This window comes from Drosophila ficusphila, unplaced genomic scaffold, assembly GCF_018152265.1.
Source record: "Drosophila ficusphila isolate 14025-0441.05 unplaced genomic scaffold, ASM1815226v1 contig_414, whole genome shotgun sequence".
Classification (NCBI taxonomy): domain Eukaryota; kingdom Metazoa; phylum Arthropoda; class Insecta; order Diptera; family Drosophilidae; genus Drosophila; species Drosophila ficusphila.
Window position 1 is genome coordinate 22,226,506 of NW_025064328.1, and position 26,572 is coordinate 22,253,077.

Here is a 26,572-nt window from a genome sequence, read left to right on the forward strand (position 1 = left end):
GAAAGAAATCCTAAAGATTAACATTTTTTTTAATAGGTAGTTGTGAACATTTAAAACTTACCCCAATAAATATATCGCCGTGATGATACCAGCTATTACAAAACTTATAACAATCAAAGAAAATATTATACTTCTCCAATTGTGACCTTCATCCAAATCTATATCTTGATCTTTTTGCTTTGGATCTTGGACTTGTAAAGTTTCGTCCGGTGGGAGTCTCCATGAACCCCCTCCTCCTCCACCGCGATCTGATGTCATGTTTGCGTGCATTTCTTTTTAACAGAGTCCAATATACATCACAAACAACGTCTGCAATAAATATAGGATTTAATAATATATAGGCGTACATTTTTATTATACATAAATTTAACCAAACATTTTTATTATACATACATTCAATAACATCTACGGGGCTTGCTTAAGAAGTTTTTTGTAATCATCATGCTTTTACTCATTTATATATCGTGTGAGAAATAACTGAAATATTTATAAAAATATATGTATAAACATATGTATTATGTATATATGTATTATATGTTAATATATTATCATAAAAAAGTTGATATTAAACTATAACTTAACTATATGAAAATATTCATTGGTCTTCAAACACTGCAACATCGGCCAGGTAACACGTTATCTATAGAAACATACCCCTGTGCAGTCCTCAGAGCTTAACTTAAAAAGGAGGCACTGAACTACAGCTACACATTAGGGTGGAGTGAAAATAGCAAAAAAAAATAATATTTTTTTCAAATTTCCTGTACTATCAATCGATGATCCTAAGTTAAACCTCTGTTCATACCAAAAATTAGACACCTAGGACTTAATCTTCAGGTGGCATAATGCTTCATCATTCCACCATTTAAATTCAATCGCGCCTCCTGCGCTTTAACTTTTGTATTAATTGTGTTGGCAGCCCTACACATTTACATTAAAATTAGTCAACACTGTCACTTGACAATAAGAACAAGAAAAAGTATGCACAGCTACACATACATATGCACGGAGGGACTAACCAAAATTCGATAGAAAAAATTGAAAATTTTGTATAAAATTTTATATCTTTATTCATCATCTCTTTGTATTTTTTCAACGTAATCGCCATTTATTTCGATACATTTTTGAAGTCAATAAATCCACCTTAAAAAACAGTCTTCAAAATCGGCTTTTTGGAGTTTTGAAATTTTATCATTGACCGCATTTATTATCTCCTCATTGGTGTTGAATATTCTTCCTCACAAAATGTTTCTTTATTTTTGAAAATAACCCGAAGTCGCAAGGTGCTAGATCTGGGGAATAAGGTGCTGGTCGAATTTCTTCGATGACTGACAGCACAATAAAGTCACTTGTTTTTTCAGCAGTGTGCGGTGACCCATTGTTATGATGCAAAAACTATCGGCGACGTTCCATTTTTTTGCGTTTTTCCAATAAACTTTGGAATACTTCTGGTAAGTAAGTTTCAGTATATCACTTGGCAGTTACCGTCTGACCTTTTTCCAATGGAATATCATTTAGCAATTAGCAAATTTCATCAAAATGGGACAACAATATCATATATGTACATAGCTGCCATACGAACAATAGTCGAAAATATGGAAAATTAAAACAAAAATCGTCATAGTTTCAATTTTGTTTAGCCTTTATGCATTTTAATCGACATATTTGATAACTGCAAGGGTATATAAGCTTCGGGTTGCCAAAGTTAGCTTCCTTTCTTGTTTTTACTATCGAGGTTCGAATTAAATTTGATCTAAGTCGGGTAACTCGATCATATAGCTGCCATAAGAAAGATCGAAAAGATAAAATAATAATCTATGGAATATGGTGTTTTTTAATTATTTTTGAATTTCAAATTAGATTTCATAAAAATCGAACGACTATATCATAAAGCTGTCATATGAACAGTCGTCGAAAATATAGAAACTTAATAGAAAAATCGTCATAGCTTCCATGTTGTTTAGAATTTTGTTTGACATATTCAACATTCCTTGACGTATTTGATTGCGGCAAACCGAAGCTAGCTTCCTTTCTTGTCTAATATATAAAATTCTCGTGTCACAGTTTTTGTGACCTTACTCCTCCGAAACGGCTATACCGATTATCAAGTGAGTTTCTACCTCATCACACTGACAAAAACACGCTACCATAGCATTTTAAATCAATTTGAACTGGGGTAGAAGTCCTTCATCATTAAATAAAATCATTAATTCTATTTATGAGTGTTTTGTCCAGTGAGCTATGCCAAGAAAATGCAAAGCGGGTACTTTGAGCCGTGATACAAGTAGATCTCGATACATGCGAAATAGAAGATCCGAAAGAATAGCGCAATTGCATCAAGAAGAGCCAGAAGATACACGAGCTGAACGCAATGAAGTCATTAGATTAGAGCAACGACAACCACGCCGTGTCACAGTCAGTAGAGGCAGAACAAATGACCATCAACGACAACAGGTACATCGAGCATTTATATATGTTTCATTACTGCGTCTAGCATTCCAGTATGAGCCCGATATTGAGTATTATGCTCACTCCAAAGTGGTAATTGGTGCTATGGACAAGGAATGTCCGCATTGTCATGCTCTGAAATTTAAAAATAAGCCAGCTGGGATTTGTTGCGCGTCAGGAAAAGTGCAACTACCAGAAATTAAAACACCACCTGAACCATTGAACGGCTTACTTATCGGCACGGATCCAGATTCTAACGTGTTCCTGAAGTCAATTCGAACATTTGATTCATGCTTTCAAATGACATCGTTCGGAGCAACAGAAATAGTTCGAAATACTAATGCAAATGGTCAAAATTACAATTTTACATTCAAAATTAGAGGCCAAGTTTATCATAAAATGGGCTCACTGCTGCCATGGCCAAATGAACAACATAAATTCTTACAAATCTACTTTATGGGCGGAGAGGATTCCGGAAGCGCACTTGCCAATCGCGTGAATGCACGTTGTGATTATAATAACCTGGATTCATTTTATGCCAGACGCAATTATTATAACTTAAACATACATACATAAATACATTTGTAAGTCTAGAACTGAGTAAAAACAACGTTTGCCGGGTCAGCTAGTTTTATATAAATTTTGATTTTGAAGTGAAAACTTCTTTAGGCGCATGAGGGTAAAATTTTTACACATGTAACGGTAACGTCACGCAGGTAGGCAACGGAAGTGTCAAAAAGAAAAAGAAAGCGATCGAGACCGATTGCTGCTTCCATGGTACAATTATATAAGGTAGTCCCGTCGGCTGCAAAATCGTTCGGGTTTTTTCCCCCTATCGACCCGAACCCGTAGGAAAACACTCTTTCTCTCGCTCTAATTGTAGTGTCGATAGGGGAAAGAAAAGCCGACGGGACTACTATACTAATTGTACCATGGCTGCGTCTTCCCCCTATTGCGCACTACATTGAGTGCGAGTGAGAGTATGTTTTCTTATAAGTGCGAAAGAAACATAAGAAGATGATGTCGTTTTACCCTTATGCTGTGCATGGGGTTTAAAAAGGACTCTTATATGACAGTGAGTATTAATTGTTCCGTAATTTTTGGTTTTTATTGTCCTTCAGGACTCGCTCTCATATTGTTCACATTTCAAAATATTTTTTTACAATATTACATGTTACGCCTTGTATGTGCTTGCTGCAATAATTGCAACAAGTATTTTTCATAAACACACAAGGGATAACGTCGAGAAAAAATATCGTCCGCGTACAACCTTTCATTTCGAAAACCCGAACGCACTATAGGGGGAAAATATCTGAAGAATTCTGCAGCCGACGAGACTACCTTGTATAATTGTACCATGGACGAGACTATCTTGTATAATTCTTCCATGATTATACTATGGTCGTATCACGCACAGTGTCATGGAGCGAGAGATGCGAGAGAGCTATAGTGAGAAAGATTGAACGAGAAAGAGAATAAGGGATATTGAGAAATAATAAATAATATATTGGTTTGTGTATTCGTTTACTAGTTAATTATTAGAACTTAAGATGGCAAATCTGTCGCATAACGTCATTCGCATTAAACGCAGATTTTCCATCTAATATTTTGTGATAATTTTAAAGTCGTCCTGTACTAAGCAGTTACTTGAAGTAAGTAATATATCTGTTATCTTTTTGTTTATTTACAATTTTTATGCTAATTGGTTTAAAGGACAGGTAGTTTTAATATTTACAAATAAAATGTTGTATTTCATCTTGCTACTCATCATTTAATAATTTGATTAATCATTTCCCATAAAATACAAATATTTGATAAATTCGCTTTTCTACATTTTAAGTTCAGAAACAAAATTTAATTAACTTTTAATATTTTAATGGCAGTTAAATTTTTAACATATTTTTTCTTTTTCCCTTTCTTTAAGTCTCGGAAATCTAAAGTTTTAGATTTGTATAAATATGGACAAGACTGATAAATTAGTTCGCCAAAAAATAAATTATAAATAAAAAGACAAAAATTAGCGTCACGAGGTTTATGGACGGCCCCTTATACGTTTGAAGGATTGGGCTTTCGCTGAGGCTCCTGCCAGGTCAGCTAACTAGGAAGTTGGTGAAAGTCACAGTAGCGCACTTTTCTGCGTTAATAAAATGCATCGAGGTAAAATGCATCAAGCAAAGCATTTTGTTCTTCAACCTCGGTGGGTAGTGGAACTCCAGCAGAAATTGTTTTAATGAAATTGCATTTTTCAGCAGAGGCATGGAATGTGCGACTTGGAACAGCTGGGGTGTGAATAGTCTATTGCATTTTTTCCCAAAGTGGTCCAGGTGGACCACTAGGGGTTCACGGGTGACTCGACGGGGGTCTACGTTCGGCGTGACAAAAAATGGTGGTCTACACTTTGTGTACGGGGGTGCATGAAATTTAATTTAGTTTCGATAGTGAAGAACTAAAATGTTGGCTTGACTTCTTCTATCAATATCAGCAGATAATGTTTTAAGAAGCTCAGCGACTGCTACTTGTAAAAACATGTATAATAGCATTTAAAAAAGGGTATCAAAAATTTTGGCTGCAGGCAGAAATACCTTACTAAGACTGTGGACAATAGCGCAAAAGCTTCTTATAGCGTTTCCCTCGTCAAAAAAAGTTTTAGTGCCGTTACAAACTTATCAACAAAAAAAAAGGAGCAGATTGAATATCACAAAACGGGGAGATTTGCGGTTATTACTTACAAAACTCAAGCCAGATATTGATAATTTGCTAACAAAACATCAAGTACATCCATCTCTTTAAAATTATATATTTTTCGTAGTTACCATTGTAGAAGTTACATTACTTTACGACTATTATAACAATAATAATTAATATTGTGATAATTTCAATATTTGAATATATACCTGCAACACAATGAAATACCTACATCTTCGTTTTGATGTTTGTTTAATTATAATTTGTGAGAATTGATTTTGAAATTAGGCACAGGGGTCCGCCAGATCTAGCAAAGTTTTGAAAGTGGTCTATGAAAGAAAAGAGTTTGGGAACCACTGGTCTATTGGCTTTGTACAGGAGCCCGGAGTGCCAGACTCTATCAAAAGCCAGTTGTATAATTATTAAGGGATTATATACCTTCTTTGTCGAAGAAAAAGAGGAAAGTTCGGATTTTTTTTAGGTATGTAGCTATTATTTAATTACACGGATGTTTTAATTTTTTGATAGTACACTTTATTAATAATGTTTGTGCAAAATTTCGTGGAAAAATATTAAATAGTTTTTAAGGGGTGGCTGTTTCCCTTAGAGGCCTTTTTTTTGAAGAGCCTTGCGGTGATAATTCCCCAGGTCGAACAGGTCAACCGAAACCATAAAAGTAAAAAAATTTCATTAGTTTAGTGTAATTCCTTGTGCTTGAACGATCGGTTTTAAACATTTTTTTTTATGCATACGGGAACGTTTTATGCTAAAAATGAACTTTTTGGTCTCTAGAAATTTCACTAAAAAATTCATTTCGGCGAAAAAAAGTTTGTGCGTGAAAAGTCGATCGTTCAAGCACAAAATAATTTCATTACGAACATTTGAAAAAATTTGAAGTAAATCGGTTCAGTAGTTTTCCGCCAATCTTTATCACCGCAAAGTCATTTTTCAAGAAACACCATTTCGAGATATTCGCGTTTAAAGTTTCAAGTTCAGTTGCGGACCGCGACGAGGCGCGCGGTTAGGAGCGCTGTAACTTTTTTTCTACTGGGAAAATGTTCTCAAGGAGTTGTTCTTTAAGATAAAGCAATAAAAAAATTTTCGATTTTTTGAAAATAAAAAAGGTATATAACCCCTTAAACGATGGTCGAAGGAATTTGAGGATCCTAACGTTAACAAGTTACTTTATTTATCGTTGGACCAGCCAATCCTTGAGTGTGGGGCACCTGTTTGGAGTCCTCAATACGGAGTACACTCTGATCGTATACGAGGTGTGTTCAAAAAGTATCGCAGTTTTGAATTTTCGCGGGTTACCTGGTATCGAATTTCGATTTTTTTGTGGCGTAATGTTGGTACTCATGTCTCTCACTTATGCCGACAAGCTCGGCCATTTTGAATGTTCACTTAATTGTTGACAGCTGCTTTGCTTGCACGTGTTTTTGATCGTCTTCGAATTTTACCTCTTTACAACAGACAGTTGCTGACAATTTTCTTCGATTGCAGGTGGGTGGTGCATCATGAGTTCTTGACACAGGGAAAGTTATGCGCAATTTGCGGCACGATATTGCCCCTGCACACACATTGTTGCTTGTGCGCGACTTTTTTTGCCAGAAACAACACTCAAATGATGCCGTAGCCACCGTATTCCCCAGATCTGGCCCCTGTGACTTTTTCTTGTTTCCTAAACTGACGAGATAAAGACGGAATCGAAGGAGGAGCTGAACAAGATAAAAAAAATGATTTTTTGAAGTGCTTCGAAGATTGGAAAAACCGTTGGCACAAGTGCATAATTACTTTGAAGGGGACAAAATAGATATTCATGAATAAATAAATAATTTTTGAAAAAACGCAAAATTCGCGATACTTTTTAAAAATACCTCGTAAAATCAGACCAAAAAAGCTTTTTACTTTTTGCCCTACGCCGTCTAAACTTGAATGCAAACCTATTTTTACCCTCCTGTTCTAATAGATTGCTCCTTATTAACTTTCCGTCCCTTATTAATCGTAGAACGTATCCTAGAGTCTTAGGCTGCAAACATAGTGCGCGCTGAGACGAAGATTAAGATGAAGACGAAGCTGAAGACGAATTGTTTGCGTTGCTAGCAAGCGAATAGGTTGCATAGTGCAAGACGAATCTGTTGCGATTTTGTGACGTTAGTCGCAATGGATTCCTCATCAGATGATGAGCTCCTGTTGGAGGAAAGCTTATATTTTAAATTAAAATATTGCAAAAAAGTGACTGAAAGAATCCACCCAATTAATTTGGGTAGAAAGGCTTTCGGCGAATTCCATCATTTATTTAATGAGCTGCGGAAAGACGAAAAAAATTTGTGGAGTACACCAGAATGAAAATCAGCACGTTTGATTACATTCTGGTAAAAATTGAACCGCTAATTATTAAAAATTGGACAAATTTTAACAAAACCCCAATTATGCCTGCAGAAAGGCTAATTGTAACGTTAAGGTAGAACATTATTCAAAATATATTTATTTTCATTTATTTCAATCTTTTCATTTAGTTACATGTTTTTTAATTTTTCTTAATTTGAAAATGTAATAATGTTTCCTGATGAAACGTATTGGATCGGCTCCTGTGGGGATAAAGCATTATCGGAGTATTGAGTTGGCGAAGATTCAAATGCAGTCGGTGATGGTAGAGATATGTTGAAAGCCTCGTTTTGGATGTTTTGAAATTGAAAAGAGCGCCCCAAATTGTACGCATGGTTATAAACTGATTTTTGCATGTCCATTCTGCATAAAAGTTTCGTTTGCGGATCCATTTTTCTAACGTGGGGCAATAAGCTCATAAAAAAAGCCATATCCTCATCGTCAGCTGGAATCTTGTTTTTATTTTTCTGCTCCAACTTCTTTTTTTCTATATTGAGGATTTCACCCTCAATGTTATTATGGCGCCGTTTAAGATTCCTTGGAGTATGTTTTGGGGTGGACGTTTCAACTTCAAATGTACTCAAAGAATTTTCTTCATCATATTGCGGCTCCTCTTTATCTGCTCTATGCATCGCCTCTACATCTGCACTACTAGTAGAATCTTCGCCAACATAAATGCTTATATCCTTCAGCTCATGGGTCTTGGGGTGACTTAAATTTCCGGAAGACTTGCGGCACTTTATCTGGTCCTTTATAAAACTCATCGACTCAAAGTGAATCCATTGAGAACACATCTCGTTGAGGGTATCAGGTCCAGCGTCTCCAGAACGTTCCGGTGGAAATTTCCTTAGTTCAGCTCGAAACGTGTCCCTCAACTGTTTCCATTTTTTTTTAAAGACATGGCTGAAAATACATACATATATTAATATTTCAGTAGTTACGATAATAACATTGTTTTAACTTGCTTTCTTGTTTTAGATATCTCGCTACTGGCACTTCATTTAGATCTATATCTTTTAACTTTCGAATGGGTGCTTCAACGGTTCGTTCTATTGTGATAGAAACATGCGAAGCTTTGTGGACAGTTTTGCAACCTCTACATATGGCTGTTCCCACAGAACAAAATTTAATAAAAGTTGCGGATCAGTATTGGAATCTTTGGCAATTTCCAAATTGTTTTGGATCAATTGATGGAAAGCACATTCGTTTAAAATGTCCAGCGCATTCAGGATCAATGTTTTATAATTATAAGAAATTTTTCTCGATTGTGCTGCAGGCAGTAGCAGACGCAAAGTGTAAATTTGTTACCATCGAAGTTGGTGGTTACGGACGGCAAAGTAATGGTGGAACTTTTGCTTCCTCAGCGATTTACACAAAGAAAAATTCTGGAGACTTAAAGTTTCCGAAGGATTCTTATTTGCCGAATACCACCATAACTATGCCATATGTGTTGCTTGCAGATGAAGCTTATCCTCTTTTGGACTGGGTTCTTCGACCTTATGCCAGAAGAAATCTAACATTGGAAAATGAGTACTTTAATCGTCGTTTGTCCAGAGCGCGAAGGTGTGTGGAATGTGCATTTGGCATAATTAACTCCAAATGGAGAATATTATGGAAGCCAATTGAAACGACACCACCTAACGCAGAAATTATTGTTAAAGCAATTTGTATACTGCATAATACAATGTTGGATTTAGAAGATCTGGACACTCACATGCAAGAGGGAGAAAAATTTATAAGCAACAATCCAAAAAATATATTGGAAAGTTCAAAGAAAAGAGGTCGAATAATTAGAGACACGTTTCGAAGTTATGTTTGCAGCCATAGAAATGCTGATAGTATTTAAGAATTTTAATTTATAATTATGTATCTCACTTTGTATTAATATTAATTAAATTACTTACCATCAACATTTAATTCCGTCGATATGTCGTTCCAATTTTGGTCCACAATGTGCCTATTGTGGTAAAATTTGTTCTTTTGGTCCCATAAACAACGTTTTTTGAAAACCGCTGCAATTAGCTCTTCATTTATTACAGACATTTTAGAAAACACGTGCGTCAGGCAAATCACAAATCAAAAGTAAATTGTAACATGCGCTGCGCCAAAGCATGGGTAGAAAGAGAGAGAAATAATAACAGAGGCAAAATAGCAAGTCATTCGTCTTCAAAAACAGTACTGCACCGTTTAAAGCTGATTGCTTGCGTTTCGTCTTCGTCTTCGTCTTTGCGCGCACTATGTTTACGGACGAGCGAATTCATATAAATTGTTTAACACTGTTTTTCGTCTTCAGCTTCGGCTTCATCTTAATCTTCGTCTCAGCGCGCACTATGTTTGCAGCCATAGTGCGCTTGCGCGAAGACGAAGACGAAGACGAAACGCAAGCAATCAGCTTTAAACGGTGCAGTACTGTTTTTGAAGACGAATGACTTGCTATTTTGCCTCTGTTATTATTTCTCTCTCTTTCTACCCATGCTTTGGCGCAGCGCATGTTACAATTTACTTTTGATTTGTGATTTGCCTGACGCACGTGTTTTCTAAAATGTCTGTAATAAATGAAGAGCTAATTGCAGCGGTTTTCAAAAAACGTTGTTTATGGGACCAAAAGAACAAATTTTACCACAATAGGCACATTGTGGACCAAAATTGGAACGACATATCGACGGAATTAAATGTTGATGGTAAGTAATTTAATTAATATTAATACAAAGTGAGATACATAATTATAAATTAAAATTCTTAAATACTATCAGCATTTCTATGGCTGCAAACATAACTTCGAAACGTGTCTCTAATTATTCGACCTCTTTTCTTTGAACTTTCCAATATATTTTTTGGATTGTTGCTTATAAATTTTTCTCCCTCTTGCATGTGAGTGTCCAGATCTTCTAAATCCAACATTGTATTATGCAGTATACAAATTGCTTTAACAATAATTTCTGCGTTAGGTGGTGTCGTTTCAATTGGCTTCCATAATATTCTCCATTTGGAGTTAATTATGCCAAATGCACATTCCACACACCTTCGCGCTCTGGACAAACGACGATTAAAGTACTCATTTTCCAATGTTAGATTTCTTCTGGCATAAGGTCGAAGAACCCAGTCCAAAAGAGGATAAGCTTCATCTGCAAGCAACACATATGGCATAGTTATGGTGGTATTCGGCAAATAAGAATCCTTCGGAAACTTTAAGTCTCCAGAATTTTTCTTTGTGTAAATCGCTGAGGAAGCAAAAGTTCCACCATTACTTTGCCGTCCGTAACCACCAACTTCGATGGTAACAAATTTACACTTTGCGTCTGCTACTGCCTGCAGCACAATCGAGAAAAATTTCTTATAATTATAAAACATTGATCCTGAATGCGCTGGACATTTTAAACGAATGTGCTTTCCATCAATTGATCCAAAACAATTTGGAAATTGCCAAAGATTCCAATACTGATCCGCAACTTTTATTAAATTTTGTTCTGTGGGAACAGCCATATGTAGAGGTTGCAAAACTGTCCACAAAGCTTCGCATGTTTCTATCACAATAGAACGAACCGTTGAAGCACCCATTCGAAAGTTAAAAGATATAGATCTAAATGAAGTGCCAGTAGCGAGATATCTAAAACAAGAAAGCAAGTTAAAACAATGTTATTATCGTAACTACTGAAATATTAATATATGTATGTATTTTCAGCCATGTCTTTAAAAAAAAAATGGAAACAGTTGAGGGACACGTTTCGAGCTGAACTAAGGAAATTTCCACCGGAACGTTCTGGAGACGCTGGACCTGATACCCTCAACGAGATGTGTTCTCAATGGATTCACTTTGAGTCGATGAGTTTTATAAAGGACCAGATAAAGTGCCGCAAGTCTTCCGGAAATTTAAGTCACCCCAAGACCCATGAGCTGAAGGATATAAGCATTTATGTTGGCGAAGATTCTACTAGTAGTGCAGATGTAGAGGCGATGCATAGAGCAGATAAAGAGGAGCCGCAATATGATGAAGAAAATTCTTTGAGTACATTTGAAGTTGAAACGTCCACCCCAAAACATACTCCAAGGAATCTTAAACGGCGCCATAATAACATTGAGGGTGAAATCCTCAATATAGAAAAAAAGAAGTTGGAGCAGAAAAATAAAAACAAGATTCCAGCTGACGATGAGGATATGGCTTTTTTTATGAGCTTATTGCCCCACGTTAGAAAAATGGATCCGCAAACGAAACTTTTATGCAGAATGGACATGCAAAAATCAGTTTATAACCATGCGTACAATTTGGGGCGCTCTTTTCAATTTCAAAACATCCAAAACGAGGCTTCCAACATATCTCTACCATCACCGACTGCATTTGAATCTTCGCCAACTCAATACTCCGATAATGCTTTATCCCCACAGGAGCCGATCCAATACGTTTCATCAGGAAACATTATTACATTTTCAAATTAAGAAAAATTAAAAAACATGTAACTAAATGAAAAGATTGAAATAAATGAAAATAAATATATTTTGAATAATGTTCTACCTTAACGTTACAATTAGCCTTTCTGCAGGCATAATTGGGGTTTTGTTAAAATTTGTCCAATTTTTAATAATTAGCGGTTCAATTTTTACCAGAATGTAATCAAACGTGCTGATTTTAATTTGGTGTACTCCACAAATTTTTTTTCGTCTTTCCGCAGCTCATTAAATAAATGATGGAATTCGCCGAAAGCCTTTCTACCCAAATTAATTGGGTGGATTCTTTCAGTCACTTTTTTGCAATATTTTAATTTAAAATATAAGCTTTCCTCCAACAGGAGCTCATCATCTGATGAGGAATCCATTGCGACTAACGTCACAAAATCGCAACAGATTCGTCTTGCACTATGCAACCTATTCGCTTGCTAGCAACGCAAACAATTCGTCTTCAGCTTCGTCTTCATCTTAATCTTCGTCTCAGCGCGCACTATGTTTGCAGCCTTATACGAGGTGAAATTGACAGTCCTGACTTGTTGAGTAATTTCTCGGTTCCTAGTAGTGTTCCTTTAGTTTTAAATCATTGTAGATCTATTTATAGCTTGCATGAGCTTTTCAGGGTACTTTGTTCTGATTATTATAGACTGTTTTCTGTAGTATCTACTGCAGACTTTCTGCAGCTCCTAAAGCAATTAGAACTAACATTTCTGGCACAAAATTAGGCCGTTAAATTTAAAATTAAAGTAAAATTTAAAATTTTATCATCGCTTTTAATTTTTTTTTCTTTTAATATCGCGTCCAAATTTGACTCGAAGTTAACTACTCCATATTAGTGCTCAGGAGTACCAAGTAGTAGTCGAAAAACCAAATTTAAATTTCGTAATCTCTCTGGTTACGTTCGCCAAAGTGAACAACCTGTTTAGCACCTCTAGTATGCCCTGAGGGTCATGATTACGCGATTTCTAGACTATTGAAAAATATCGTTATTAAATATCAATGCCAAGAACTGTAAAGCTTGCTCCGGAAGAAGAAGGGTGCTTCTGATGTCAAGGTCTACTCCTGTAGTTTTCTTGGGTGTCAGCTTAGATATTAGAGTTTTTACTTCTCCCAACGTGACAGGGTAGGCAGGTTAATTTTGAATGGGTATTCAAGATACTTCTCAATTTGTTGAGGAGGGTTTCTTGGCGAATCATAAAGAGTGGAGAATGAGCTTGAAAGGAAGAAGGTCGTGTGTTCTCTAAGAAAATAAATCTGTAAAACAAAGTGGAAAACTGTAGAAGCTGCATATCATATCTACATATATTAAATAAAGTGCTATTATATCAAATGAATCGGAGTCAAGAAGCCTTTCTCTACAAATTTGGGGGCTCGTCCAGGATGAATCTACGTGGAAAGTTAACGTGATATGCGGCCAACAAAAACCATTAAGTTTTGTGCCAAAAATCCAACGTTGACGCAGTAAAAAGAAAGAAAAAGCAAGAAGTTTCGGTGAGAAGTGCTTTAATGCAGGAGCAGAGCAAAAGAAGATAAGGAGAATTTTCTTGTTTCGCAACTCCATCAAGTATTGCGAAATATTGCGAAATTCTGGAGGCGTCGCGTCACCTACCAACTACAAAGCAGAGAGAAGCAGAGAAAAGCCGAGAAAACCAGAGGAAAGTCGAGAGAAGAGGAAGGATGAAGAAGCTTAGCAGAAGGAGGAAAGGAGAATTTTCCTGTTTCGCAAGCGCCATCAAGCATTGCGAAATATTGCGAAATTCTGCGCACCAAAAACGAAGAAGAGAGAACAGGAACGAGGATCAGAAGCAGAGAGAAGGATAAAAAGCTAAGAGGAGAAAAGAATTTTCATATTTCGCAACCGCCATCAAGTAATGCGAAATATTGCGAAATTCTGGAGCTACGCACGCAAAGAAATTTAAACGGAGGCGAGATACGAAATCGGTGACGATATTAATCCGTCTTCGCTAAGGGCGACAAAAATTGGCTACAGTGACAGCTTGAGGAGGTGAACACGATCGTGGAGAAGCTGAAGAAGATCAGAAGAGGAAGTCAGCCAGAAAGACGAAGCGACGAAGTTCAAGAAGAGGTGTCCTACGAGAGCAGTGACGTCATCAACATCGAGGCAAGAGGTGGCAAGCAGTTCAACAGGAGGCGCGCAACGGCTGCGAGACAAATCGCAACGGCAACCCAAGCAGTCAAGGCATCCAGGGGTGCATCAACAAAGTCGACCGGAAAGAAGCAGTGCGCAAGTATAAACTCTTTGACGACTTGTGCCATTTATTTAAATTTCTATATAACATATTTTATTGCAACTTTAACTATATATTATTCCCATTTAAATTGTTCTTTAGTTTTAAGAGAAAAGTATTCAAAAAATATTAATAGTCAAAATAGTGTTTTAAGAGTTAGATTAAGTAAGAAGAATATGAATGTTGAAGAGATCACACGATTTTCTGTTGCAGAGCTTAGAGATAAACTAAAAGAATTGAATTGGAAAAGTTCAGGGAACAAACCAGAGTTACAGCACAGACTAGTATCCTATTTTGCGGGAAATAATATAGACCTAGAGGAAACTTTAGAGCACTCAGAGGACTCATCAGTGTATGAAGAATCACACACACTTAATACTCCTTCAACCATGGCGTTTACACTAAGAGACATTGAAGATTCCCTTTCTGCATTTACTGGAAGCGGTTCCCCCAATATCGATGAATGGCTGACAGATTTTGAACTAAATTCCATTACAGTTGGGTGGACTGATCTTCAAAAATTTATTTACGGCAGGCAGTTAATGAAAGGAGCTGCGAAGTTATTCTTAGGCAGCCAACCAGGAATAAATGATTGGAATTCATTGAAAGAAGCCCTAAGAAATGAGTTTGGAGAAAAGCTCACAGCAAAACAGGTCCACAAGTTGCTGGAAAACAGGAAGAAGAATACAAAAGAGAGTTTAATCGAATATTTCTACAGCATGACTGCTTTGGCTAATCAGTCCAAGTTAGATGAGGAAAGCATTATCGATTACATCATAGTGGGTATAACAGACTCAAAGCAAAATAAAAGCTGCTTATACCAAGCTTCTAATCTTAAGGAGTTCCGTGAAAAACTTAAGATTTATGAGAAGATAAGTGCGAGTCAGAGCTATAAGCAGAAGCCAAGGTTTGAAACTCCTTTAAACTAAGGAATCCAAGAGACAAGACGCTGTTTTAAATGTGGCGGCAGCAACCACATCGCAAAGGACTGTAAGGAAGTAAGCATTAAATGTTTCAAATGTAACCAGATAGGGCACAAGGCAAATTAGTGCGGTACCAGAGAGACTCATAGAGAAATAAAAAACGAAAATTCCAACCATCAACAAATGTCATGGTCGACTTACAATAGAGCATTCAAAAACATAAGCATTATTTGATTCTGGCAGCGATATTTGTACTATTTGCGAGACCGCTTACATACGAATCCATCCAGACATCTTAAAACCAAATATTAAGGAGCTGGTTGGAATTGGAGGCAAAAAAGATCTACACTTTAGGCTCGTTTAGAGATTGCTACAAAGTTGGACGACGTTGCCATTGACATGTGCTTCCATGTGGTCCGCGACAAAGATACTCTTTATGAAGGTGTGATTGGCAGTGATGTTTTGGACAACGTAAACGCAACTATTGGAGCAAAGGGAGTGTTTTTCCATAAAGTATCATCTGCAAATGTTCATGATCGCACTGTAGTCGAGGATCGAGTAATTAATAACTCTAGTCGGAACAATGAGATAAACATCACTCATCAAAGTGATTATCAAAATGTTGCTGAGGAAGCTTCAACTATACCAGACTTGACAGAAACGTTTCCTCAGTTAATGACAGCAGATTTTTTCGAAGAGATTATACCAGATTTAGATCTCATTCATCTGTGCCATGATTTAAAGTCGGAAGTGGTGGAGTTAATTAAAACATATCAGCCACGGAAGCCTGAATCAAGCCCAGTAGAAGAGAAGATTCTTCTGACAGTACCAGAGATCCAGACGTTTACCGTTCGAGGATAAAGAGAAAGTTGTTAAGCAGATTAAGGATTGGCTCAAGGAAGGAATCATTCGCCAAAGTGTTTCGGAATACGCCTCTCCCATTGTCCTGGTGGCCAAAAAGGACGGCAAAACCAAAAGATTATTCGCGATAATTCCCCAATGGCACTGATTGATGACGTTTCGCAGAAGCTTCAAAAAGGAAAAGTATTTACGACTTTGGATTTATCAAATGGATTTTTCCATGTTCCCGTACACGAGAGTTCCAGAAAATATACCTCGTTTGTCACTCAAAGCGGACAATACGAATTCTGCTTCGTATTTTGAATTTCTAATTCTCCAGCGGTGTTCATGAGGTACATATTTGCGGTGCTCAGACCATTAATTGAAGACGGTACTTTGATTTTGTACATGGACGATCTGATAATTCCATCAGAAGATGAGCGTGAAGGACTGGAGAAATTTAAGAAGGTTTTGAGTGTAGCACAGGAGTCAGGTCTACGTATCAAGTGGGAAAAGTGTCAGATCTTACAGAAAAGAGTTCAGTTCTTAGGGTACATAGTCGAAAATGCCACTATCAAATCGTCAGCAGAAAAGACGTGTGCGGTCGAAAATTTTCCAGTTCCGCGAGACAAGAAAGAAGTTCAGCGATATCTTGGTCTAACTTCCTATTTTCGAAGATTTGTGAAGGATTTTGCCATTGTTGCTAGACCATTGTCAAATCTGCTCAAGAAAAATACTTTCTTTAAAATTGGCGAAGAAGAATTAGCATCGTTTAACCAGTTAAAACTATTCTTATCCAGATCTCCAGTGTTAAAGTTATTCGACCAAAAGAGTGCCACAGAAGTGCATTGTGATGCAAGCATGTACGGTTACGGAGCTGTGCTCCTGCAAATGGATCCTGTCGATCAAGAATATCACCCAGTGGAGTACATGAGCCGCAAGACAACAGAAACTGAAGAGAAATATCCATCTTATGAGCTAGAAGTACTCGCTATAGTACAGGCTTTAAGGAAGTGGAGAATTTACTTGCTCGGAAAAAAGTTAAAGATAATAACAGATTGCAATGCCTTTGCCATGACAATGCGCAAAAATGATGTTCCCGTTAAAGTAGCTCGCTTGGCAATGTTCTTGGAAGATTTTGATTATATCATTGAGCATCGCCCATGCACAAGGATGAAACACGTCGACGCCTTAAGCCGAGTTCATTGCTTATTAACCCAGGATTCTGTCAGACATCGAATTCAGCAGGCTCAACTTCAGGATAAGTGGATAAAGGCTGTTCTTAAAGTTTTGGAGACAAATACCTATGACGAATTCTATCTCAAGCACGAAATTCTTCACAAGGATCCGATAAAAGAGCTTATCGTAATTCCGTCAGCCACGGAAGTCGAAATAATCCGCACAGCCACCGACAAGGACACTTTGGAGTCAAAAAGACGATCGATCTGGTTCAGCGTGATTATTATATCCCAGAGCTAGATAGAAAAGCTCAAGCAATTGTGAAGTCTTGTGTAGAATGTATAGTTGGTGAGGCAAAGTATGGGAAAAAAGTGTAGTGGTCAGTTTAAATAGAAAGTACAAATACCTATACTCTTAATGTTCTCTTTTTAAATTGCATTTGAGTGAAACTTCTAAAGTATAAGACGTTTTATGATTCATATGCAGAAAGCTTCATCTTGCAAGAGCGCATCGAGAAAACAAACGCTCATACATAATAGATAAGCAATATTCAGGTAACATGCAAGTAGAAAAATCGTATGATTCCTCCGTTATCACCCCGGCTTGAGTAATTCGGTGTCGGCAGCTCCGCACGAACTCTCAAAAGCTCAGTTGCGAACGCAAAACTTCTTTAAGAAGTTAAAGACCAATTCATTATCGTGGATCGTGTGATTGTGAACACAAGTGCCAATCCAAGTTGTCTAAATATATGAAGGCCGCCCACATGTCTGGCCACTTTGGGAGCCTGATACTTTTCGACGAGGGACTTTTAATCGGAAATAACTAAACCTGGTTTTATTGGCTAGTGGAACCGCGGAGCCCAAGTTATCAGAGAGGCTTATTCTCCACGCCTGATCAGGGTCCGGATCAAAGGTCGTAAACTGCACGTGGTCATGGTTACATAAGCCGAAAGAGCAACCCCAACAACAAGAAAATAATAGTGCTCCAATGACCCCATAAATGTGACCTGCTCCACTCCTGGTCGTCTTCAAGGAGCTCGGATGACAATCACGCTTCGCTAAAATCAGTTTTGGCCAGCACATCGCCGACTCTCAAACTGTGCCAATGGGACTACTGGAGTGGCTTTAAAACCGAAGCCGTATGCGCATGGCAGTTGCTCCAAAACTGTTGCTGCTAGAGATGGACTGCTGTTCGAGATTTTTCTTTTTATAAATAATATTTAGATCGTTTACCTTTATATTAATTTTGAGCTTAAATATAGTGTCGAGGATGGTACGTTGAATAAGGGTATGAAAACAAAATAATGAAGTATCTTTCTAGTTAAAATTAGGCCTTGTTTACTTATAAATCTTTTCGATTCCCAAATATAGCACTCATCAAACACCGTCATCCTTGAGCTCAACGATCACGCTTGGAAAATGAAATAAAAAGTAAAGAGTGAGTTTTTAAGTAAAAATAATTAAGTGAATTGAACCCCTCAAAATGTGTATATACTTGCGCCCTATTATTAACTTAAGATACACACCTTGAAATCCAAATATCCTAAATACCTACTATCGTACGACTATTTTGATCATCTGAATTTTGATAACTTAGACTGTAAATATAAAATCTTATATTCTAAGAACAATATTAGAAAACTTTAAGAATTACTATGAATTATTTTGAAACTTATTTGAATCATTAAAATGTACACTTAATATTAAAATGGTCGCCTAATTTCTTTAATTATTCGTCCCGAGTAGAGCATGTGCAGGTCAGTGCTAATGTGAATTAAAACTAGTTCTTTTATAAGGGTCATATTAATATTTAATATGATAAAGGAAGGGAGGGTTAAGAAATGGGATAATTAACATCTAATTCCCAGACTAAGAAGAACGAAACACTACTTGGTTATAGTCGTTAGCCAATTACAATTATTTTATTTGCCAACCCCACTACTTTAATAGCCATAAACTTGCAGTCATACGTGTACCTAAAATATTATGCTAATGGGACCGATTGACTTATAGGAGAGTAGAAAGACCCCACGACAATCCGGCGAGCTAGTTTGAGCATAGCAAGAGGTACACTTCCCGAAATCCTGTCAATCGTCTGTGTCGTCTGCAATCAATAGCTTTAACTATTTCCTCTACAACATCTTCTTTCTTTTAGACACAGGGAAACCACCCACATTACATAAATGGCGCCCAGAACGTGTGGCCTTTGAAACCAGGAGAAAAATTAAGGTTTTAGATACCACAAATAAAGCTCTTCCAATTCCACCCAAAAACAATAGTATTTTTCAAATATGTCATGCTATACTGAGTCTGTCCCTTTTAAGGTCTGGATGATATTAACGGATATGCGGTGTTTAATTCAAAAATGGATTAGCCGACCTTAATTAATTCAGAATATAAGTGGATACAAACTCAGTAAGGCTGACAAAGTAGACATAGATATTTTGGTCAATTTTAGTTTGCGATTTTACGTCATCCATTCGGAGTATCAGGATAGGACGTCCAAACTATAAACCATATATCACCAAAGTTTGTGAAAGGAAATTAAATCAAGGCAGTTGGATATTTAATTTGCTAGATTCATTATTTGGAGATTAACCACTACCAGATTAGTTTCTATAAAAGCAAACAAAATGTATTTTAAATTTCAAAAGGAAGTGTTTCGTTCTAAGCTAGTAGTTTTATATTTTACTGACTAATACATGCTCAAAAGGGACGAATATTTGTATTTGATTATAAAACAAACATTCTTGAGTTTAGAGAAAAGCTAATTCAGAACAATTAATTTCTAAAAGCAACAAATTTATCTAAATTTAAAATGCCGTTACAACGCACCCCAGAAGGTGGCGCAGTAGGCGGCGATCTGGGGGAATCTGTCCCCGAATTTTGCGGCATCTGTAAAGAGACATTAACTACAGCGCAGTTAAATTGTACCACACCATGTGGACATCGCGTTCACGATAGCTGCATGCAGGAATATTTGAAAACGAGCCGAATATGCACTATTTGCAAATTCGAATTTAATCCGGCTATGATCACCTTTGAGGAAAATACTCTAGCAGCTGAACTACAAGATAATATAAATTTGGCTCCAGCTCAACAAAATTTTGAATTTCTATCTCCCGAGCAAAGACCTAGAGGTCGAGGAAGGGGACGAGGGGCTAAGTTGCGACAAAACCGTACAGATTTCGATCGCAGGGCGATGAGAACCAGATCACAGACTCGAAACGGAAGGGATAACTCTGTTGCAAGTACAGCCCCTTACTCTCAAGAAGGAGATGAGAGCGAGAATACTTCAAACGTTATCCATGCTATTATAAAAAGCCAGCAAAAAGACATGATGACAGAACTTAGTTCGTTCGTAAAAAGGACTATAGAAGAGAGTCTTAGAGCACAACTAGGAAGACTTACATTAGCTACGGACTTAACTCCGACACAGCCGCAACAACCGGATCCTCAAAGTGAAGTACAAAGGAATCAACCTTCACAAAGAAACGCAGAAGGGTTAGGAAATCAATTTAGCAGCACGTCTAATAGATCAGTCGCACCAGAGAAGGCTGCAAATATTCTGGCCAGTTGGCGTTTAAAGTTCGACGGATCAAAAGACTCCATGTACGTTGACGAATTTCTGTACAGGTTGAGGTCTTTAACATCTTCAACTTTAAATAACGACTATGGATTACTCTGCGATAACCTGCATCTGTTGTTCTCAGCCAAAGCCAGTGATTGGTTCTGGAACTTTCATCGGAAGAACCCACTCTTTTCGTGGCAAACCTTTTCTGTAGCGTTCAGACAAAGATTCGATGATACGAAAGACGATTTTGACTTGTGGGAGTTGATAAGGAGAAGGCGACAGAGAGAAGGAGAATCATTTGACGATTTCCAATCAGCCATTGAAGACCTAGTATCTCGTCTTTCCAGTGATGTAGCAGAAGATAAAATAGTGGATATTTTAAAGCGCAATGCTAAAGTCTCACTCAGATACGAGCTTCTTCACCTAAAAATTAAAAACCGCTGTGAACTGCGTGAAGAAGTTAAGAAGCACGACAATTTTTGTAGAGAAACTAACAATGCCATACCTAGAAATCGGTTCGGAAAACAACATGTATCTGAGATCCTAACCGATACTGAAGAGGAAGAAGAATCCGTGGCACAGATAGTAAAAAGGGATTGGACAAAAGTGACTTGCTTTAATTGTGATCAGATCGGCCATGGTTATAAGGAGTGTTTGGCGGAAAAGCGTTTGCATTGTTACGGATGTGGTGCTAAAGATGTATACAAGCCTCGGTGTCCAAAATGCAATCCGTCGGGAAACCGGAAACAGGATGCGCAGAACCAGCATCGATCAGCGCATCCGAAACAGTAGAACCATTTAAAATGTTCGACATTAACGTCGCGAAAATAGACCAAATTTCTAAATTACCCTCTTATCCATTAAAATTAGTCAGTCATTCCGCGACTCAAACTTTAGACGAACTATTAGATAAAAATGAAAACGAACTATATAATAATCTATTACTCAATATACGGATCAAGCCCAAACGATCTACATTAAGAAGTCGGGAGTTCTGGAAAAAAGTAAGAGCAGATCGGATCAGAATAATATCAGCAGTCATTTTGAGTTCAGACAACCGTTTATACACAGACATTATAATAGAAGGTACAACGTATAAAGCGCTTTTGGATTCGGGAGCAACTGTAAGTTGTTTAGGGGAGCCGCAGCCAAGGCCTTAATACATCATCAGAAAACCCGCAAATGTTCAGGGAAAATACGAACAGCTAGCAATGAGTCTTGTTCAGTTATCGCAAAACTTTTAGTCCCAATAAGATTTCAAGATAAAGTTAAGGAAATAGAATTTTTTTGATTCCAGAATTAAAACAAGATGTTTATTTAGGAGTTGACTTCTGGCAAAGTTTCGGTCTTTTAGCTAAGTTACTTAATAAAGTAGAAACAGTAGGTGAGTTAGATACAGGAGACGATTCCTCCAGAAAAGAGGAGCCAAAAATGCATTTATTAACGGAAGATCAGAAAATTAAACTTGAAGCAGTCATAAAAACTTTTCCATCATTTGAACGCGAAGGACTTGGTCGTACATCTCTTATTGAACACTCGATGATTATAAATACAGAGACTCCAGTTAAGCAAAGGCATTGGCCAATCTCACCGGCCAAAGAGAAATGGATGTTTGAGGAAGTGGAAAAGATGTTAGCCTTAGATGTCATAGAGCCTTCAAATAGTCCGTGGAGCAGTAATTGCGTATTAGTTAAAAAAGGAAATAAAAACAGGTTATGCTTAGACTCACGCGAAATTAACAAATACACACGAAAGGACGCCTATCCCTTGCCCCATATAGATGGGATACTTAGTCGGTTGCCTCCAGCCAAATACATAACAGGGCTGGATATGAAGCATGCCTACTGGCAGATACCTTTAGCTGAGTCTTCCCGACCTTACACTGCGTTCACTATACCAAACAGGCCACTTTACCAGTATAAAGTTATGCCTTTTGGGCTAACGAATGCCGCTCAGACTCTATGTAGGCTTATGGATCAAGTGATACCCGCCCATCTGCGAACACGGGTTTTCGTCTATTTAGACGATCTTTTAGTGTTGTCGGATGATTTTGAATCTCATCTTATATTGTTACGAGAAGTAGCGGTGCACTTACGGAAAGCTAATCTTACGATTAACGTAGCAAAGTCTCATTTCTGTATGCAGGAAATTAAGTATCTCGGGTTCATAATTGGATATGGCCAACTGAAAACCGATCCCGGCAAAATTAAAGCAATTGTAGATTTTCCAATACCGAGTTCAGTAAAGCAACTTAGGCGTTTTCTGGGTCTTGCCGGATGGTATCGTCGTTTTGTTGATAATTATGCCACAGTCAGTTGTCCGCTTACTGAACTTCTAAAGAAATCGAAGCACTATGCATGGAACTCTACAGCAGACGAAGCCTTTAAAACCCTTAACCGTTGTCTTACATCCGCTCCGATTTTATCCACTCCAAATTTTACGAAACCTTTTCTGCTTTTGTGTGACGCAAGTACTTTTGGATTGGGATGTGTGTTAGTGCAAAACAATGAGGAGAACAAGGAACTACCTATAGCATTTATGTCCGAAAAGTTGACGAAGGCTCAAAGAAACTACTCTGTAACAGAGCTAGAATGTTTGGCAGTAATAAAAGGAATCCGTAAGTTTCGAGCGTACGTAGAGGGTCAGGATTTTGAAGTAGTTACTGATCACGCATCTCTACAGTGGCTTATGAGTCAAAAGGAATTGTCTGGTCGTCTTGCTCGTTGGGCAATACAATTACAAGGATTCTCCTTTCGAATAACCCATAGAAAAGGAACCCAAAACGTTGTAGCAGATGCGCTTTCGCGAAGAGATGAACCTGTCGTATCCGAAGTAGAAGAACAGGGACCAATAGTCGATCTTAATTCCGAAGAGTTCAAATCAGAGGAGTATGTTAATCTTATAGAAAATATTCGTACTAATCAGGCTAAGTTACCCGATTTAAAGATCGCAGATGGGATAATTTATAAAAGAACTGAACCAGTTAAGGGCAATGACATTAAAGACCAATTAGCTTGGAAATTATGGGTACCGGCCGGACAAACATTGGATGTTATTAGCAGAGCACATGACCCGCCTAACGCAGCTCATAGTGGAGTAGGAAAAACTATTGAAAAAATCAGAAGATATATGTTTTGGCCGAAGATGGTAAAGCAGATACGCGAATATGTAACTAGTTGTGATGTTTGTCGTCAGACCAAGCATCCTAACGTAGTCTTAAAACCGCCTATGGGAAAGCCCATGATATCTGATCGACCTTTCCAGAAACTTTACATGGATCTGCTAGGACCTTACCCAAGATCACGAAAGGGAAACATTGGAATCCTTATAATAGTAGATCACTTTACAAGATTCCATTTCTTGCACCCGCTTCGAAAGTTTATTTCAAACCTAATCTGTGAATTTTTGGAAAACAGTCTGTTTTGTACTTTTGGCGTACCTGAAACTATATTGACCGATAATGGGTCACAGTTTGTGTCTAACTATTTTAAAGCCTTCACTACCCGGTTCGGAGTTAAGCATATTTGTACCGCGATTTACTCGCCTCAGGCTAATGCCAGTGAGCGACTAAACAGATCCGTTTTGGCCGCAATACGGGCTTATATAAATCAGGATCACACCACTTGGGATGTTAAGTTACCAGAAATTAGAGCAGCATTAGGATCTAGCGTTCACCAAAGTACGGGATATTCTCCATATCTATTAGCATTTGGGCAAAATATGTTATTAAATGGAAAAGATTATGAGATACTACGGCGACTTCAAATACTTTCGGGGGATACTAAAATAAGATATCCCGATGCGCTCCAAACCATGCGGATAGCCGCACGTCAAAACGTTTCCGAAGCACATGATCGAAATGCAGCTAGATACAATTTGCGTAGTAGAAATATAAGTTTTAAGGAAGGCGATAAAGTATTAGCTAGAAATTTTTGCCAAAGTAGTGCAATCAAAAAGTTTAATGCAAAACTGGCACCAGTCTTTGTACCAGCAATTGTTGAACGTAAGGTAGGATCGTCTTACTATCAGTTATCAAATGAACAAGGTAAAAAGTTAGGAATTTTTCATCTAAAAGATATCCAAGTAAGAACATAAGAAACTGCCCTTCTTTCTGTTTTCTCGTTGCCAGTCATAACTAGCACTCGCAAACTGCCTGTAGTGGTCAGTTTAAATAGAAAGTACAAATACCTATAATCTTAATGTTCTCTTTATAAATTGCATTTGAGTGAAACTTCTAAAGTATAAGACGTTTTATGCTTCATATGCAGAAAGCTTCGTCTTGCAAGAGCGCATCGAGAAAACAAACGCTCATACATAATAGATAAGCAATATTCAGGTAACATGCAAGTAGAAAAATCGTATGATTCCTCCGTTATCACCCCGGCACATGTCTGGCCACTTTGGGAGCCTGATACTTTTCGACGAGGGACTTTTAATCGGAAATAACTAAACCTGGTTTTATTGGCTAGTGGAACCGCGGAGCCCAAGTTATCAGAGAGGCTTATTCTCCACGGCTGATCAGGGTCCGGATCAAAGGTCGTAAACTGCACGTGGTCATGGTTACATAAGCCGAAAGAGCAACCCCAACAACAAGAAGAAATAGTGCTCCAATGACCCCATAAATGTGTCCTGCTCCACTCCTGGTCGTCTTCAAGGAACTCGGATGACAATCACGCTTCGCTAAAATCAGTTTTGGCCAACACATCGCCGCCTCTCAAACTGTGCCAATGGGACTACGGGAGTGGCTTTAAAACCGAAGCCGTATGCGCATGGCAGTTGCTCCAAAACTGTTGCTGCTAGAGATGGACTGCTGTTCGAGATTAAAAATAATAGTGCTCCAATGACCCCATAAATGTGACCTGCTCCACTCCTGGTCGTCTTCAAGGAGCTCGGATGACAATCACGCTTCGCTAAAATCAGTTTTGGCCAGCACATCGCCGACTCTCAAACTGTGCCAATGGGACTACTGGAGTGGCTTTAAAACCGAAGCCGTATGCGCATGGCAGTTGCTCCAAAACTGTTGCTGCTAGAGATGGACTGCTGTTCGAGATTTTTCTTTTTATAAATAATATTTAGATCGTTTACCTTTATATTAATTTTGAGCTTAAATATAGTGTCGAGGATGGTACGTTGAATAAGGGTATGAAAACAAAATAATGAAGTATCTTTCTAGTTAAAATTAGGCCCTGTTTACTTATAAATCTTTTCGATTCCCAAATATAGCACTCATCAAACACCGTCATCCTTGAGCTCAACGATTACGCTTGGAAAATGAAATAAAAAGTAAAGAGTGAGTTTTTAAGTAAAAATAATTAAGTGAATTGAACCCCTCAAAATGTGTATATACTTGCGCCCTATTATTAACTTAAGATACACACCTTGAAATCCAAATATCCTAAATACCTACTATCGTACGACTATTTTGATCATCTGAATTTTGATAACTTAGACTGTAAATATAAAATCTTATATTCTAAGAACAATATTAGAAAACTTTAAGAATTACTATGAATTATTTTGAAACTTATTTGAATCATTAAAATGTACACTTAATATTAAAATGGTCGCCTAATTTCTTTAATTATTCGTCCCGAGTAGAGCATGTGCAGGTCAGTGCTAATGTGAATTAAAACTAGTTCTTTTATAAGGGTCATATTAATATTTAATATGATAAAGGAAGGGAGGGTTAAGAAATGGGATAATTAACATCTAATTCCCAGACTAAGAAGAACGAAACACTACTTGGTTATAGTCGTTAGCCAATTACAATTATTTTATTTGCCAACCCCACTACTTTAATAGCCATAAACTTGCAGTCATACGTGTACCTAAAATATTATGCTAATG

At 37.5% G+C, this 26,572-nt stretch overlaps 1 protein-coding gene across 4 annotated transcripts in view; it reads right to left on the minus strand.

Annotated features, from left to right (window-relative positions):
* LOC108101621 (inactive dipeptidyl peptidase 10) overlaps positions 1-26,572 on the minus strand; it is a 319,002-nt gene that overhangs the window by 200,803 nt on the left and 91,627 nt on the right. For all 4 annotated transcript variants that reach the window (XM_043208357.1, XM_043208356.1, XM_043208358.1 and 1 more), the window contains 2 exons: positions 394-477; positions 62-309 (listed from right to left, as the gene is read on the minus strand). In XM_043208357.1, coding sequence (XP_043064292.1) covers positions 62-270 — 209 coding nt within the window. In that variant the 5' untranslated portion in view covers positions 271-309; positions 394-477. The remainder of the gene's footprint in view (positions 1-61; positions 310-393; positions 478-26,572) is intronic.